General features: G+C 56.4%; 2 protein-coding genes across 2 annotated transcripts; one reads left to right on the top strand and one right to left on the bottom strand.

Annotated features, from left to right (window-relative positions):
* Positions 1 to 542: 542 nt before the first annotated feature.
* On the bottom strand, positions 543 to 6,461 carry GGS23DRAFT_453185 (uncharacterized protein). Its single transcript, XM_051514033.1, has 3 exons — positions 1,158 to 6,461; positions 1,005 to 1,065; positions 543 to 936 (listed from the first exon to the last, which is right to left on the bottom strand). Exons 1-3 carry the CDS (start codon positions 6,056 to 6,058, stop codon positions 685 to 687), a joined length of 5,214 nt encoding a protein of 1,737 aa, XP_051373274.1. The 5' UTR covers positions 6,059 to 6,461; the 3' UTR covers positions 543 to 684.
* Positions 6,462 to 11,661: 5,200 nt separating this feature from the next.
* On the top strand, positions 11,662 to 16,412 carry GGS23DRAFT_560771 (RecF/RecN/SMC protein). The gene is made up of 4 exons (XM_051515908.1): positions 11,662 to 11,928; positions 12,006 to 14,826; positions 14,888 to 15,323; positions 15,430 to 16,412. Exons 1-4 carry the CDS (start codon positions 11,891 to 11,893, stop codon positions 15,723 to 15,725), a joined length of 3,591 nt encoding a protein of 1,196 aa, XP_051373273.1. The 5' UTR covers positions 11,662 to 11,890; the 3' UTR covers positions 15,726 to 16,412.
* Positions 16,413 to 16,434: the final 22 nt, after the last annotated feature.

The following is a 16,434-nucleotide window of genomic DNA, read 5'->3' as shown; positions in this document are numbered from 1 at the left end:
CGATGAACGATAGGTAGATACCCCTAAGGTACCCTTGACCATCTGGGCGAGAAATGAAACGTCTTCTGTGCGAGGTGTGTGAAGATTAGCCCCTATAGTAGTACCGATACACCGTAGCCGCCTGATGCTACAAACCTACGTACAACCGACCCACTCACTCACTCAACTGCACATGGGAGCTCTCGTCTGGGGGTAGGTGTGACTCCTAACCTCACCTCCAGATAAACTGGTGGGGAGACCGGCGCAAGGATGCTTCTTTGCATGTTGTGTGTGTGTGTATCTGAAACATAAAAGAGGTATCCGGCATACATAAATACCCCTATTGCTGCGCCCCGCCTCCGTAGTCGGAAGACGGACACGCGAGCCTGCCAGCCGCTTCCTTCTCCGTAATGATACAGCATATACACCAGGCAGACGAGAGGGGACACCAACGTCTCGTCGTCGTCGTCGTCGTCGTCGTCGTTGGGAACCTCGGCTCCCTCCCCCTCTCCCCGCGCAAAAGCGGTCACTGCAGGAGCAGAAGAAAGAAAGAGAGAAAGAAAGAAATCTACTTCGGGATTTCCTTGCCCTAGCCGTGACGCCTTTCCTCTGCCCTCCCACTGCCGCGCGCTTCGCGAGCCCCCCCTCCTCCTCCTCCTCCTCCGCCTTCTTCTTCTCCTCCACTCCCGTCGTGTTTCCTCGTCGTCATTGCATCGTCTTGAGGAAGCCGTCGAGGTCGAAGCTCTCCTCGTACTGGCGGTCGTCCCAGAGCTCGCCGAGGTCGTCGGCCCAAGCCTTCTTACCGGGGGCCCGCACGTCGCCCGTCTCCACGTCCACCATGTCCTCCTCGCGGCCCTCGATCCCGCCGCCGCCCGCCCCCCCCTTGTCCGTGATCAGGCTCGGTCCCGCGTCGCCCAGGTTGAACAGGTCCAGTATCTGGTCCGTATCCATGGTCCCCTGCCCCCCAGAGTTAGATTAGCCACGTCAAGGTGATGGGGGGGGGGGGGGGAGGGTGTGACACTTACCAATCCTGCATTTTGCTGGTTCACGACCGTGGACGCGACGTCGATCTTGAATGCCTGGAGGCTGTTTTTCCAAAGGAAAAAGAAAAGAAAGGTTAGCCGAGGACGGATAAGGTGAGGGGAGGAGAGGGGGCGCGCGCAATTGACGCGACGTACCTCAGGATCTTCTCTTCTAGCGTGCCCCTGGTGATCAACCGGTACACGTTGACGACCTTCTTCTGACCGATGCGGTGAGCGCGATCCATAGCCTGGAGGTCTCGCTGGGGGTTCCAGTCGTGCTCGACAAAGATGACGGTATCGGCGCCCGTGAGGTTGAGCCCTAAGCCGCCCACGCTAGTCGTGAGGAGCAGGCAGTCGTACGACGGGTCCTTGTTGAACTTGTTCACAATGTCCTGCCGCTTGTTCGCCTCGACCGAGCCGTCGAGCCGCAGGTACGAGACGGACGGGAGCATGCGCTTCAGCACCGTGTTCTGGACCATGTCCAGCATCTCCTTCATCTGACAGAATATCAGGGCTCTGTGCGGCTTGATCGGCTGGTAGAGCGGGTCGTTTGAGTCATTGCCTTCCACGCCTATGCCGCAGTCGACGAGTAGGTCCTTAAGTGCGGTAAGCTTGGGGGCGTGTGTGGGATCCTCTACGCTGGTCCCCTGTTTTGCGAGGAAGCGCTGCGTCTCTTCATACAGCTTGTGGCTCGGCGTCATGACCAGAGCGGGGGAATTGCAAAGCTTTCGCATGTACTGCAAGGCCTGGAAGATGTGCTGCTTGGCTTCCTTATCGTCGCGGCTGGCTTCTTCGGTGAGCTTCTTGCCCTGCTTCTTGGTGAAATCCTCGAACAGCTTCCTCTGGAGATCGCTAAGGTCGCAATAGTAATTCTGGAGGATCTTGGGCGGGAGGTCGTCGAGAACTTCTTCCTTCAGACGGCGAAGGAGGAAGGGCAAGACCTGCTTGTGCAGGGCCTCGATCGCGAGCGCACCGGCTTCTTGCTCTTTTGACGAAGCTTTGCTGAAGCGGCTGGCGGCGATCGGCTTGGCAAACCGGTCCAGGAACACCTTTTCAGCACCGAGGAACCCCGGCATCAAGAAATCGAAGAGGGACCAGAGCTCTAGGACGTTGTTCTGGATCGGCGTACCGGTAAGGATCAGCCGGTGATTGCTAGCCAACCTCTTGACGGCTAGGGTAATCTTCGCTTTGGGATTCTTAATTAGGTGTCCCTCGTCGAGCACGATGTAGTTCCAGCTTTGTTTTTCTAGGTACTCTGTATCATTCCGGCACACCTCGTACGAAGTGATGACGATGTCAGTGGTTGCAAACTGGGCGGCTTTAGCCCTTCTCTCGGTAGGGGGGCCGACAAAAGCAGTGACACCTAAGAACGGCGCGAATGTCTTCAGTTCCTGTTGCCAATGCCCGGAAAGCGTAGGCGGGCACACAATAAGTGACGGCAATTTCCGCACATCTGGGGCACTAGTCCTCTTGAACTCTTCAGCTCTGTTGAAGTGGTCGCTTGCGACAATACAAAGTGTCTGAAGGGTTTTCCCCAGGCCCATGTCATCGCAGAGGATACCGTGGAGGTGATACTTATTGAGGAAGTGGAGCCAATTGACCCCTTCTTGCTGGTACGATCGCAGTTCGGCATTGATGGCAACGGGGATTTTAAAGGGCTCAACTTTCTTCGGATCAAGAAGCTGCGCGATAAAGGTCCGTTCGCGGTCCCTCCCCTTGAGCAACTCCTCGGAGAAGCCGGGAGGATCGGGGATACCTGCTTCGAGAGGTACGAGTTTAACTAACGTGGCGAACGACGTAGTTGCGATTAGACGGATATCGTTATCCGAGTCGCTCATGCGACCTAGGACGGGCACGATGAGGAAAATGACGTAGGGCAAGATACCGTCGCCCATGACGGCAATCAAGTGGTAGATGACTTCAATTGCGCCTTGGCGGAGGTTTAGGTCGAGGGGGTTGCTGATGGAAGGTAACACCTTTTCCACGAGCGCCGTCATGCCGTCGACCGTGATAACGCTACAGATAGTGGCCATGCATTTCGCGGCCATGTAGCGGAATATGGATAGTTTCGAGTGCAGCGACTTAATAATGAGTGGTATTTGTCGCACGACGAACGGGTATAATGTCTTGTCTAGAGTCGGAGTCATGGTCCGTATGACCGACATGGCATCGACGATTTCTTGGCCAAAGGTGTCCTCGGGGTCTTTTGCCTCGGCGGGGAGGTCGCCGGAAAATGCCCTGACTAGAGGGTCCTCCATAAAACTTCTCAGGCTCGGGACGGTGTCGAAAAGATCGGGACCGAACGTACGGGAGAGCACTTCGAGGGCTTCCTTCGCACCCCGCCTGGTGATGCGTGCCCCTTTGGCTTCTCGGGCAAACTTGGCAGCGTCAGATCCATGGTCAACACGATCCTCTTCCTTCTGCATCGATAGGATGACACTGGTCTTCGCTGCATGGACTGGGAACTCGGGTGTCTCGGCAACCTCGACGCACGAGAACTTTACCAGATTCGAGACGACTTTGTCTACGGGACCTCGCCGTCCCTTCGCAGTAAACAGCTGGACCAAGCGACCGATCGTGTCCGCGGAACGACTCTGGAGCCGCTGGCTCTCTTCTAGTTTAATGCTGTCCATGATGGCTTTGATCAGCGGGCTGGGCTTCTTGGGCAGCACCTTCATCGCGATGAGGGCGCAAGCCGCAGCGGCCTTGATCCGAACATCGCGTGTGTCCTTGAAAGACTTGGCCTCTTCTATCGCCGAGACGGCTTCCGCTCGAGCGTCGCCGAGCTGCTGGCTGGCTATTAAGCGTTGAGCCGGTGCCATCGTCTTCTTAAGCCGTTCGAAATCATCCCCGACACATTTTTCAGCATTGACGAGGGAGAAGGCGCCCGGGCCCGCTTCCGCTTCACCTTGCACAACAACAGCGAGCACCGGAAGCTTGTGTTGAGGCACCTTTCCGTGGTCCCGGAAGAGGTTGACGAGTTGCTGGCACTGCGACCGCACCCGTTGAACGTAGCTGACGAGGTCGCGATACTGGTAAGGCCGATCGAAATCTATGATCTTCTGCAACTCGTCCACGTACCGTGGCACATCGGCTGGGGAGGAAACGCAGTTTCGGGCGTACTCATCAATCACCATGCATGCGGCCAGTTGAGTGGACGCATATGACGATGTGAGCGCCGGGACAAGGGTAGCGTCATAAGAGTCCAGGGACTGGGTGGGCACATGCGACATGATCAGGCCTATTGCCGTGGCGGCCGAAACACGAGAGCGGATGAGAGCGTCCATGCCGACCATGTCCACGTCACCTTGCATCATGTGTCCGTCGAGATCGTGAGTTTGCCTCGGAGGTGTCATGTCGTCAGCTCTAGTGGACTTCTTTCGTCTTTTGGTTGCTCGCTCCCCGTCCGGCTCGGAGCCTTTGCGCGCCGCAACGGACGGCAAGCCGGAGATCGAGTATGTAGACCCAGATGGCTTCACGAATAAGGCAACATTCATGGGGATAGGATGGTTAGGTACCCCGACGGGATGTAGGGTAAGTTGCATGAGGGCGTCGATATGCGGAGCGAATTCACGTGCGAGCTTGTCCGGATTCCTCGCCAAGCACCTCACCAGGGCAGCCCATAGCTCCATAGACATGCTGAGGGTATCCTGATCGCGTTCCACGAGGATGTTCTGGAACGTCAAGCGAAGAATCCTGCCGTCTAGCCAACCCTGAGACTCCTCGCCGAGACTAACAAACGTGATTAGAGCCTTGACGACGGCTAGACGGACAGAGGTGATGGTATGCCGCAGGAACGGGTAGAGGCGCGGTACTAAGAGTGTGAAAGACCTTTCCTCGTCCTGCTCCGCAGAATTCTTCATCGCTTCGAGAACCTCGGGGAAGCCGCAAAGGGTGGCCAGGAGATCCATGATCTTCCCGGTGCTCGCACTCAAGTCGTCGCCCAGGCTAGACAGGCTCTCCCACACGATGTTGATCAGCTCCTTCACCGCACCCGGTCGCAGCTGGACAAACTCCTGGGCCATAGGGATAAGCGTTGCCGCACTGACGGATCGGACGTCATCGTCCGTGTCACTTAAACCTTCCATTACGGCTTCCACCACGCCGTCGATCATGTCGCCGTGCAGCAGCAGCATGTCCTTTCTCACGGCGACGACGTATCGCAGACCGACCATGCCGCCGTGACGGACGGCCCAGACGGACCTGTCCAATTCGAGGCCCTGCTGCATAACCATTCGGTGGAGGATGCGGTAGATGCTGTAGACAGACTGCGGCGGCACGTGTTTCAGGAACGAACCCAGGCTCTGGCCAACGGTCTCCCGAATCGGCGCGACCGAGGTATCCGACGCATAGTCGGTGAATCTATCCAGCATGAGCACACAGCAAAGCCGGCAAGCCATATCATCAAGCCATTTTCTATTGAGTACGTCATTCTCAGCTCTCGATTTTCCTCTTAACCGACCGGCCCCAGCGCCGTGGACCCGGAGTATTTCCCGAAGGCCCAGCGCGGCGCCATGTCGCGTCTCCCACTGCGCATCGAAGATGTCGATTTTGAGGAACTCGCAGAGACGCTCATACGGCCATTCCGATCCCTGTAGCTCATCCTCCGTCTCGATTTCCGACTTCACGGCAACCGACGGACCTTTGAACTCGGAGACAATCTTAGTATCCTCGTCAACGTCAACAGGCCGATCGAGACTGAAGTAGTCCGTCTTTCCGTTCTTCTTCGTCTCGGCGTCGGGCATCGGCGTGTCGTCGAGCCCCTCCGATCCTGCCGTGTAGGATCTGCGTATCGATAAGTCGCCGAAGCCGCTCTTCCCCTGCGCAGCCTTCTGCGCATCTCTCTTGCGTTTTCGCTTTAGCACGTTCAACTGCCTAGCGCTCAACCCCGACTCCTCGATGGGTTGGCTGGGTGCGGAACTTGCGACGCTGTCCTGGCGGGCCGAACCGTTAGTAGGGATGGGATCCTGCGGCACGGAAGGACTAGCGGATTTTTCAGTTGCGACGGGAATTTCTTCGTCTTCAAATCGCCTGCCGAGTAGCCCCAGCCGACCCATCAGCGTCTTCTTCTGATAGGCGAGTTGGGACGGGGGGTCGAGACCGGCAAGCGAATAATCTATATCCCCCGACCTCAAAAGTTCTCGGCCATATTTCAGTATCGTGGAAACATCTAGCGTCTCGGGCCTGAAGTACTCGTCCGCGGACGGCGGCGGGGCGTCGTCTTCCTCCTTCTTAACGAGGCGGACCGCGTCGGCGGGTTCCTGCTTCTCTGGCGCCGTGGGCTCCTCATCCTCATTGGGATCGTAGTACGGGGCATTCTCGATGATCTTGCCGAGAGCTTTCGCCGCAGTCACTCGCGTATCCCAGTCCTTGTGTCGCAGATAGGGAACGACTCTAGAGAGCAAGTTGAAGAGTTCGTCGGGATGCTGCTTCTGCCAGTCCGCCAATTGGTTGACGGCGGTATCTTTAATTAGCTTAGTGCTGCCCGTCTCGAGAATCCTAGATTGGGGTTAGCGAGGAGATTGGAAGACAGGACCGGCTCGAGGTTATCGATCTGGACTTGTGCCCAGCCCTCTCACCGAGTCGACAGGGGTGGAAGGAGAACATCCAGACTGCCGGAACGAGGCTAGCCATGGGATAAGAGAGATAACTCACGTGACGAGACGATCGAGTCTGTGATACAAGCCATGCGTCAGTCGGGATTTCTCAATATAAGACCGTGAGACGGTTGTGGGTGACACTCACCTGGACGCCATCTTAGCTAGTCACACCGAGGCTGTAGGGCCAATATCTGGCAGGGAATCATTTCATAATTAGGGCTGCTAGGTTCCGATTAGCATTCTGGCCCACCCACGACTCGACAACGAGATGCACACCATTCACTCGTGAGGTGATCAGGTGGGACGGGGCTAGCAAACGGGCCGTGGCTGAAGAGATGGAGACGCCATGGCGGAGGATATGGATTATCCGCGACGAGAGAGAGAGAGAGAGCACGCATGCATCCACGGCAAGCCCCCGTGCAGACGGGCGAGGACTTATCGTGATTGGGCTCTGCGGCTTGTGTAGCCTGCAGCCAATAAGACACCAGATGTCTCTACGTATGACCAGGCCTGGCACAACACCATCCCTGCGCCTCTTTCGAGATCCCCAGACCGAAGTTGACACTGGTTTTCAGCGACGCAAAAGGCACCGTTTCCGCGGGCAACATAGAGCCAGGCACGGATTTGGCCCTCGGCCTCCCCACACACGCATCCACATCATCAGACGCAGGGCGCGAGGAGGACGGCAGCGGCGACGACCCAGCGTGGCGAGCAGCCCGGAGCGAAGCCAAGACGAGATGCATGAAGCGAAGCATACACGGCTTGGGCAGCGTGCAATGCTAGCTCGAAAGCAACTGACCGGAGGAATGATACCCGCGCCGAAAAAAAGGAGAAGCAGCGACATAATAACAACAACACTTACCCTGTAGATGATATCGCGATGCGGGCGATCGACGATGTTAAGTAGTCGAGCCGGTCGGGGCCACGAGTCGAGGACCTGTTTGGCGGCCGGGACAGAGAACTCTAGGGAAGCACCGGGACGAGGAGAACGGAGTTGCGCATGGACGTAGCCGCGTTGGTAAGAGAGGCGAGGGAGGAGAGAGTGGGCGAGAAGGGATGCGAACAAGACCAAGAAATACGGAGATGTAGTGTCGGTTGCCCGGCCGAGTGGCAGGCAGGCTTATCGGTTATCGGGCAGGCAGGAAGAAGAATGAAGACGGGGGGTGAATGCGAGAAGCCAACAACGAGGAAGTCGAAGCCGGCAAACCCAGCGCAGTTACCCAAAAGAGGGTTATAGAGATAAACTCAATGGACGAGGGGAAAAGTGGAGGCAGCACGGCCGGTACGGAGCCAGCGGAAGAGAGGGAGAGAGAGCGCGCGTGTGGCTGGGTCCAGTAGTAAGACGGACAGAGAGATCTCTACCGATGGGCGTAGGCAATAGAGGTAGGTATTATGCAGGTATGGGTAGGCAGGTAGGTAGCAGAGGTACCTAAGGTATTAAAAAAAAAAAAAACGAGCCTACGAGCAGCCAGCAGAGAAGTGGTGCTTCGCTCCCGTCTCGGTGTCTGCGCGCACGCGCGTGTTGCTAGCCACCGGTCTCGCGGGTTTAATTGACCTCTTTGGGGCCGTTGCTGGCGTTGTCCGGGCTGCTGGGGGATTGATTAGGTAAGGCGGGTTGGGCCACGGCCGGGGGTGGTCTGTCGTGTCAGAAAAAAAAAAAAAAAGATGGCGGGATGTGCAGCAGCAGCAGCAAGCAGCAGCATGGAAGTCCGTCGCAGATGAGGGCACCCGGCTTCCTTAATATTCCTGTACCTATGGATACTTTTATACACGTTTGGCTCCGCCTTGCGCCCTTTCCTGTTGGCCTGAGCTCCCCCCCGTTCGGGAACCGCCATGCCTAATCGGGCTGCCACCTCCCGGCTGCCGCCAGCTGGCCTTCTCGAGTCAAGGGCCGCCAGCCTAGATTAAGCTCCAGCTTGCAAAGTCCAACGCCTTCGAACCTTTCAACCTCTTCTCTCTACCTCTCTCTCGCTCTCTTTCTTCTCCCCTCGACGGGCAGCGAAACTCTCTGCCTGGCCATGCGCGCCATTACAGCATGATGATGGCCGCCGCCGTCCTCGCCTCGCGAGCAACGCCCTAGAGTATTCTGGGCGTATGTTCCCACCCCGTCATGCTTATTCGTCTATTCCGTTATTATGTGTTCGTCGCACGAGACATGATTATTGGTTTTGTTATTACTGTTATTATTATTATCTCTCGAGCCTGTTGCAGCCACAGGACCGGGCAGAGAAGTAAGGGCCGCCATGGGCATGGATCGATGCTACCTGCTATTACCTGCCACTACGCGGGTACATGGCAAGGAGGGGAGAGAGGTCTTTCTCGGTCGGCCTCGAATCCATGCGCTACAGGTCATCTCCGGTGTGGAGGCGGGAGGTACCTGCCCACGTCCCTAACGCGCGCAGGTACGTGTGCCAGGCGTATTTCGTGCTGGGTAGATGTACTTCGTACTCTGCTCCCATCTCCATCTACCTGTAATCAACCTATCCGAGCGCGCGTTTTCTCGCTTATTTCCCGCCAAACCCCTTCGCGCCACCACCCTGCGCGCTAGAGGCTAAAGCCGGTAAGGCCCCGCCCCAGGATGACCTCGAAAAAAAAAAATACGGTGGCTTGTTGGAATGACGAGTCTCTTGGCATCGTCCAGTTGCCGGCTCATCCCCACCCGGGGCGCTGCGGTTTTTTGGATACGTGACTGACTGGTCAGCTTGCAGACCCCAAAAATCTTCCATGATCCCATCTTGGATCTGAGTAGGCAATAACCAGCTCCCCCCCCTTCCCAATGTGTACAGAGATATCTTGCAGCACATTGAGGGGTTAACTTCATCTTCCTCTCGATCAACCGGCCGCGGCGGCCTGTCTTCGGAGTGTCGATTTCCTGAAGCTGCCTCCCGTCCCCTATCATCATGGGGCTCCACGTTTTAACGACAGGCGTTCATTTGAATCGAATCTTTCTCATCTCAGATCCTTGTCGCTGTCACCGACAAGCCCGGTAGCTCCCTGCGGCTTCTGTGCCGCAAGCTTGGCGTGATCAACCGCTGCCCGGGGGTAGGAGCTGGGGCCCGGGCAGAGACGCAACCGTCGTGGAGATTCGCATCTCACCGCGTCAAGCCTGCTGCTACTAGGCCGAGGGCAGTCAGTCGCGGAATAAGACCTCGGATCTATCATTGCACGGAGAACAACTTTTTTTTTTTTTTAAATACCTCTCTATTCACCTCTCGTACTGCACCAACCGCGTCGCCCATCTCCAGATATAAGGATAAATAGCTGAAGACGTTCGTCTCTCCCCTTTTTCTCTTCTAATTCCCGCTTCTTGCGAATCTTACGAATGCATGCTCCCGTAGGCCAGGCTTTTCTCAGACCCGAGAATTGGGTAGATCCGGGTCCAGACGCATGCCTACTAGCCATCTGCCTACTCGTGTTAGTAGGCCATCCGTGGTTCGATCAAGTGGACCTCGATGAATTACAGGTATTTGTACATACCTACCTACACACATATATACGTAAAAAAGACCATCAGATGCTTCTGGTGGCCGGGACGCGATGCCACGGAGATAGCCACGTGTACCTTTCCACCCCTTATAGCATCGGGTTACGAGCCGGCTTACGCGTTGCGGCTGCTCGATTTCCGTCGAGCGTGGACGGGTTCGTCTCTACTACCTACTGAGCCGATGCCGAAATGCGCATGAGAGGCGTTAGAGCGGCGCCAAGTGTCCGGGACACATGGCTTGTGCCTTGTCATCCGGGATATCGCCCACAGGCCGGGTCCAACATGTTTCATAGGCACACACTGAAAGAGGAAGGAATAGACAGCAGCAACAGCCGGAAGCATTGTCTGATAGGTTCGACCAGGAGGGTTAAATGCTACCTCTACGTTGGGGAGTAAGTGAGCATCCGTCATCCGCCATCCGTCCACCATACATCACCCCCGTCTTCATCCCCACTCCTTACCTGGGGTGGGTAGACGATTTCTGCCACTTGATCTAGCGTCATGTGCTACTTTACTCACAGAGAAGAGCATGCGATGCTACGATGTTAAGTGTATCGCATGCCGTTGCCATACTACCTACGCAGTTAGCGGAGGTCGAAGCTTGAGATGGATAGCACAGCGTCTGGACGATCTTGAACCATCGTCGATCAAACAGGGAGCATTCGTTGCTGCTTCTCTCCACGCCCCGCCTCCCTCCTGTAGGGGGTTGGGCAGTGGCCTGTCTGGATAATTAATTCCACTCGCAAGTGAAACCCCGAATGTCTAGAAGAGCCCCGAGACCAGCGAAAGAGGCCAGCTTGACAACCTCCGATTGACCTGAGAGCACATACCGCGTGTGCCTCGGTACACTGCACGCATCGATGTCTCGGTATGTCCCTCCTAAGAGCAAGTCGATGCCTGGATGGATGGATGCAAGTTAAGATAAGGTGCCCGTACCTAGAGGGAACTTCTTCAACGGTTGCTAGCGGGTGGCCTTTCGCACTCCCTCCCCCCCTAGTCTTCTCCTTCGATGAAAATGCCTCTACGTGAATGTTGCCGAAAACACTGCCCGGAAATGACGCCTGTCTACAAAGGGACGAAAAAAAGATGACGAGACGTGGCGTACAGAAATACAGCCTCCACCTGACTTGATGACAATAATAATGCGGCCTAATACTCCCACATGTAAGCCAGCCGCCGGATGGCTCAAGCTTGGCATCTGCGAGGGATCTGGCAAATGCACAGGCATCTACGTAGGTACATGCGCAAGTACCTACATCCTTCGTGTAGTACCTCTGATTGGGCGGGTGTTACTACTATGAGTACAGCTACCACCACTATTACGGGTACTGCTACCTCCTGATTGGGTACTTCCTGTGGCTGTGCAGAAGGCTGATGCCTCTGGGGAACCGCATATAGATGTACCTCTATGTACAGATATGTACATATGCACCTGTAAGCCTGGATGTGGTATCTTCTAGGTACCTGGATGGGTAGGTACCTAGGTATATCACGTAGGTTAGGAGGTACCTAAGGTAATATATATGTGTACCTAGGTAGAGGTAGGTAGTAAGCAGCAACTGTGTCCAATGGCTGCAGGCTGCCTTAGGTAATCACGAAACTCTCACCCATAGAGCGACCGCGCCAGCGGAAACGCGTCGGCAATTTACCTATCGTGACGGCCCTCCAGACTCGCCAGGGAACCTCTCCCACTTCACACCATCGCGACCCCCCTTCCCCTGTCCCCATTTCCTTCACGATCTTTGCGCGACAACTATTCTGTTACTGAGATCGAGCTGCCCGCCCGGCAGCGCCCATCCGCGACTATGTATATCAAGCAGATTATCATCCAAGGCTTCAAAAGGTGCCCCCCACATTCCCGACGAGCCGTTTCCACGCGCTCAACCGGCCTAGATTTTTACGATGCTAATTCCTACGTAGCTACAAGGACCAGACGGTTATGGAACCGTTTTCTCCCGGCACCAATGTCATCGTCGGCCGCAATGGCTCCGGCAAGAGCAATTTCTTTGCCGCGATACGATTCGTGCTGAGTGATGCCTATACCCAGATGACTCGCGAGGAGCGGCAGGCCCTGTTACACGAAGGGTCGGGCTCGGCCGTGATGTCCGCCTACGTCGAAGTCATCTTCGACAACAGCGACGACCGATTCCCCACCGGAAACAAAGAAGTTATTCTGCGTCGCACGATCGGCCTAAAGAAGGACGAGTACTCGGTCGATAAGAAGGTTTCCACGAAGGCGGATGTCGCAAATCTCCTAGAAGCCGCCGGGTTCTCGAGGTCAAACCCTTACTACATCGTCCCGCAAGGACGCGTTACCGCCCTCACTAACATGAAAGAGTCGGACCGGCTGAACCTGCTCAAAGAGGTCGCCGGCACCCAGGTCTACGAGTCTCGCCGCGCCGAGTCGCTCAAGATCATGACAGAAACCAACAACAAGAGGGAGAAGATCGACGAGTTGCTCGACTACATCAAGGAACGTCTAAGCGAGCTAGAGGAAGAAAAGGAGGAGCTGCGCGGCTACCAGGAAAAGGACAAGGAGCGCAGGTGCTTGGAATACGCATACTACCACAAGGATCAAGTTGCCACACAGGAGGCTCTCGAGGAGTTGGAAGAGTCGCGCCAGGGAGGTATCGAGGACACAGACGAGAACCGCGAAGCCTACAACTCGAGCGTCAAGGTTATCGCCAACCTCGAAGCTGAGATACATAAGCTCCAGCAGCAGATGGAACTGCTTCGCATAGACCGCCGACAGCTCGACGAAGACCGTCGCGAAAGTGCCAAGGCGATAGCCAACGCCGAGCTCGCGGTCAAAAGCCTGACGGACAGCATGGCAGCCCGGGACCAGGCCCGGCAGCAGCACGACGCCGAGTTGGGCGAGGTTAAGACCGCGATTGCCCAAAGGGAGGCCGAGCTCAAGAAGCTGAACCCCGACTTCGAGAAGGCGAAACAGAAGGAGGCAGAAATAAAACAGGCTCTAGACTCGGCGGAGGCTAATCGACAGCGCCTCTTCACGAAGCAGACCCGAGGCAGTCAGTTTAAAAACAAGGCGGAGCGGGACGCCTGGTTGAAAAGGGAGATAGACGACCTCAACGTGACATTAAGCCAGCAGAGGGCAAACCGCCTCGACACGGATGAAGAAGTCAAGGCCGTCCAAGCCGATATTCAGCAGGTGGAGAACGAGATCTCGGCCTTGCGGCAGAGAAACGAAGGGTTCGGCGACGATCGGCAAGCCCTGGCTGAACAAGTTACCAACGCTAAAGATGCCCTCGACAAGCTCAATGACGAACGAAAACTGCTCCGCCGGGAAGACGACAAGCTAGAGACGATCATTGCAAACGCCCGGGGCGAGCTAGATAGTGCCGAGCGAGAATTGTCTCACACGATGGACCGAGTTACTTCCCGAGGGTTAGGGACCATACAGCGGTTGAAGCAAGAACAGGATATCCCCGGTGCGTATGGTACGTTAGCAGAGCTCCTCGAGGTCAGCGAAGCGTACCGATTGCCCGTTGAGCAGGTTGCCGGTGCTAGTTTGTTCCACTACGTTGTCGACAACGACGACACGGCGACATATCTAGCCAACGCCCTTCAAAAGTCGTACGGGGGTAGGATAACATTTATGCCACTCTCGAGGCTGAAGCCTCGGATCGGGAACCTCCCTAGGGCCAATGACGCTCTTCCGCTGCTTAGCAAGATCCAGTACAACCTCGAGTACGAGAAGGCGTTCCAGCAAGTTTTCGGCAACACTATCGTCTGCCCCAACCTGACGGTTGCTAGCCAATACGCGCGAAGCCATGGTGTGCACGGCGTAACTCCTGACGGCGATACTTCCAATAAGCGCGGCGCGATGACGGGCGGTTATATCGACACCCGGAAATCGCGCTTGGAGGCTGTTCGTGCCGTGAACAAGTGGAGAGAAGAGTACGAAGAGCTGAGGTCGAGGGCGACCGACATCCGAAGGCGCATAGAGCAGAAAGACCAGGAGATCACCAATGCACTAGGTGAAGAGCGCAGGTTGGCACAAAGACTCCGTCATATGGAGGATAGCTATGGCCCGCTCCGAGCCGAATTGAATGCTAAAAACAACCAAGCGGACCGCGAAAGGGATCGCCTAGAATCCGCAATCAAGCGGCGGGATATCGTCGAAAGAAATATGAAGCAATTCCAGGACAATCTGAGTGCCCACCAAGCCGAGCTGGCTTCGGACTTTAAGAAGGTACTGACTGCCAACGAGGAGAAACAGCTCGAGAGCCTAGGCGCTGCCGTGCAAGAACTACAGAAGGAATGGAACGAAGTGAGCAGCAGACGGCGGGAGTTGGAAAGTCGCAAGCGAAAGCTGGAGCTGGACTTGCGAACCAACCTCTTGCTCAAGCTTGACCAGCTTACGAGCCAGGCGTCCGAGACTGCTTCCGGCGGTAGCAGCAACTTGAGCGCGGCCAAGCGAGAGCTCAAGAAAGCTCAAGCGACAGCGGCTTCCGTCCACAGCAAGCTCGAAGCGAACGATGAACAGATCGAAGCCGCCGAATCCAAAGTTGCGAGTCTAGAGAAGCAGAAGAGCGAGAAAGAAGCCAGGCAGCAGGAGATTGCAAGGGAGATCAAAAAGCAGGAGAAGAGGATGGACAAGAATAGGCAGATGAAGGCTCTCCTGACGACGAGAGCCACGGAATTGGCCAAAAATATCCGCGACCTTGGCGTTCTGCCGGAAGAAGCCTTTGAGAAATACGAGAGGCTCGAGCACAAGACGGTAGGTTCCGATTCCGGGCGGCTATGGTATCTATCATCGGCTAATTATCCCCGGATCACAGGTCGTTTCGCGCCTCAAGAAGGTCAACGACGCCCTCAAGAAATACAAGCACGTCAACAAGAAGGCTTTCGAGCAGTACAATAGCTTCACCAACCAACAAGACCAGCTCCTCAAACGCCGCAAGGAACTCGACCAGTCGCAGGCGTCGATTGAGGAGTTAGTGGCCCATCTCGACCAGCGCAAGGACGAGGCAATCGAGCGGACATTCAAGCAGGTATCCAAGGAGTTCGCCACCATCTTCCAACGGCTAGTGCCCGCCGGACATGGCCGTCTAGTCATCCAACGCAGAACCGACCGACGAGCCGACCCGGACGACTCGGACGAAGAGCAGCGCAGCAGCGTAGAGAACTACACAGGCGTCGGCATCAGCGTATCTTTCAATTCCAAGACGGCAGACGAGCAGCAGCGCATCCAGCAGCTCTCTGGCGGACAGAAGAGTCAGTCCCGTTTATCATCTATCCTCCTCTCTCTTCTTTTCCCCTTTCCCGTATCACGCTCCAGTCGACAGAACGCTGACCCAAAAAAAAAATTGATGCCCCTTAGGTCTGTGCGCGCTGTGCCTAATCTTCGCGCTGCAGCAGACGGAGTCGAGCCCGATGGTGATCTTCGACGAGGTGGACGCGAACCTCGACGCGCAGTACCGGACGGCGGTGGCGGGGCTGCTGCAGTCCATCTCGACGGAGGCGGGCACCCAGTTCATCTGCACGACGTTCCGGCCCGAGATCGTGCACGTCGCCGACCGCTGCTACGGCGTGCTCTTCCGCAACAAGAACAGCACCATCAACTGCGTCAGCCGCGACCAGGCGCTCGACTTCGTCGAGGGCCAAGCCCCCCGGTGAGGCGAGGCGAGATTACACGGTGTCCGGGCCCCTCTCAGCTCGGAGGTTCAGAGCGGCGGGAGGTTGTGTGTGTGTAGTCCTCCGCGCACGTGGACGTGCGTACGTAGGTCAGTATGTACGTGTGCGCGTACTCGAAACGGGAGATCTCTCCCACCTCTCCACTCCTGCTTCCGGTTTCTTTCGGATCGCGCGGGAGAAGCTTCACGATTGCTTATTTGCCTGCTTGCTTGGTTAGTCAACGCTGTACTAAAACCTTGTATGTGCCTTATACCATTGTGAGGAGGAGGGGAGGAAACACAGCTCGAGCAGGGAGGGGGAAGACGGGAGAGGCGGCATTAATGGCGGCGCGACCGGTCGGACGAATGCTGGCAGATAAGACCAGACAGACAGACGGGCCAGCACGCAAGCGGCAGCCCTAGCCGGAACCGCCGCCGTGTTGCGGAAGACGAGACGTAGGTAGCTCACGCTGTCGATGACGCTTAGGTTAATGATAACATTTCCGTGTATTTTGCCCGCCGTGCCGTCTTCGAGGCGAGAGCGTGTTGTTGCGCGAGTAAAGGGGTCGGGGAATCGGCGCTAATCAAGTGTGGGAATTGGGAATACCGCACCCGCTCCCTACCAAGACGCAGCCCGCGTAGACGTTACGCCCCCCTAGCCTAACACGATTATCTACCCCAGGTCACCTGTCACGTCGCGCGGCAAGAACGCG

This window comes from Durotheca rogersii (assembly GCF_024521655.1).
Source record: "Durotheca rogersii strain YMJ 92031201 chromosome Unknown GGS23scaffold_6, whole genome shotgun sequence".
NCBI lineage: Eukaryota > Fungi > Ascomycota > Sordariomycetes > Xylariales > Xylariaceae > Durotheca > Durotheca rogersii.
The sequence above is the reverse complement of the archived record's forward strand: the minus strand, read 5'-3'. Positions and strand labels throughout refer to the sequence as shown.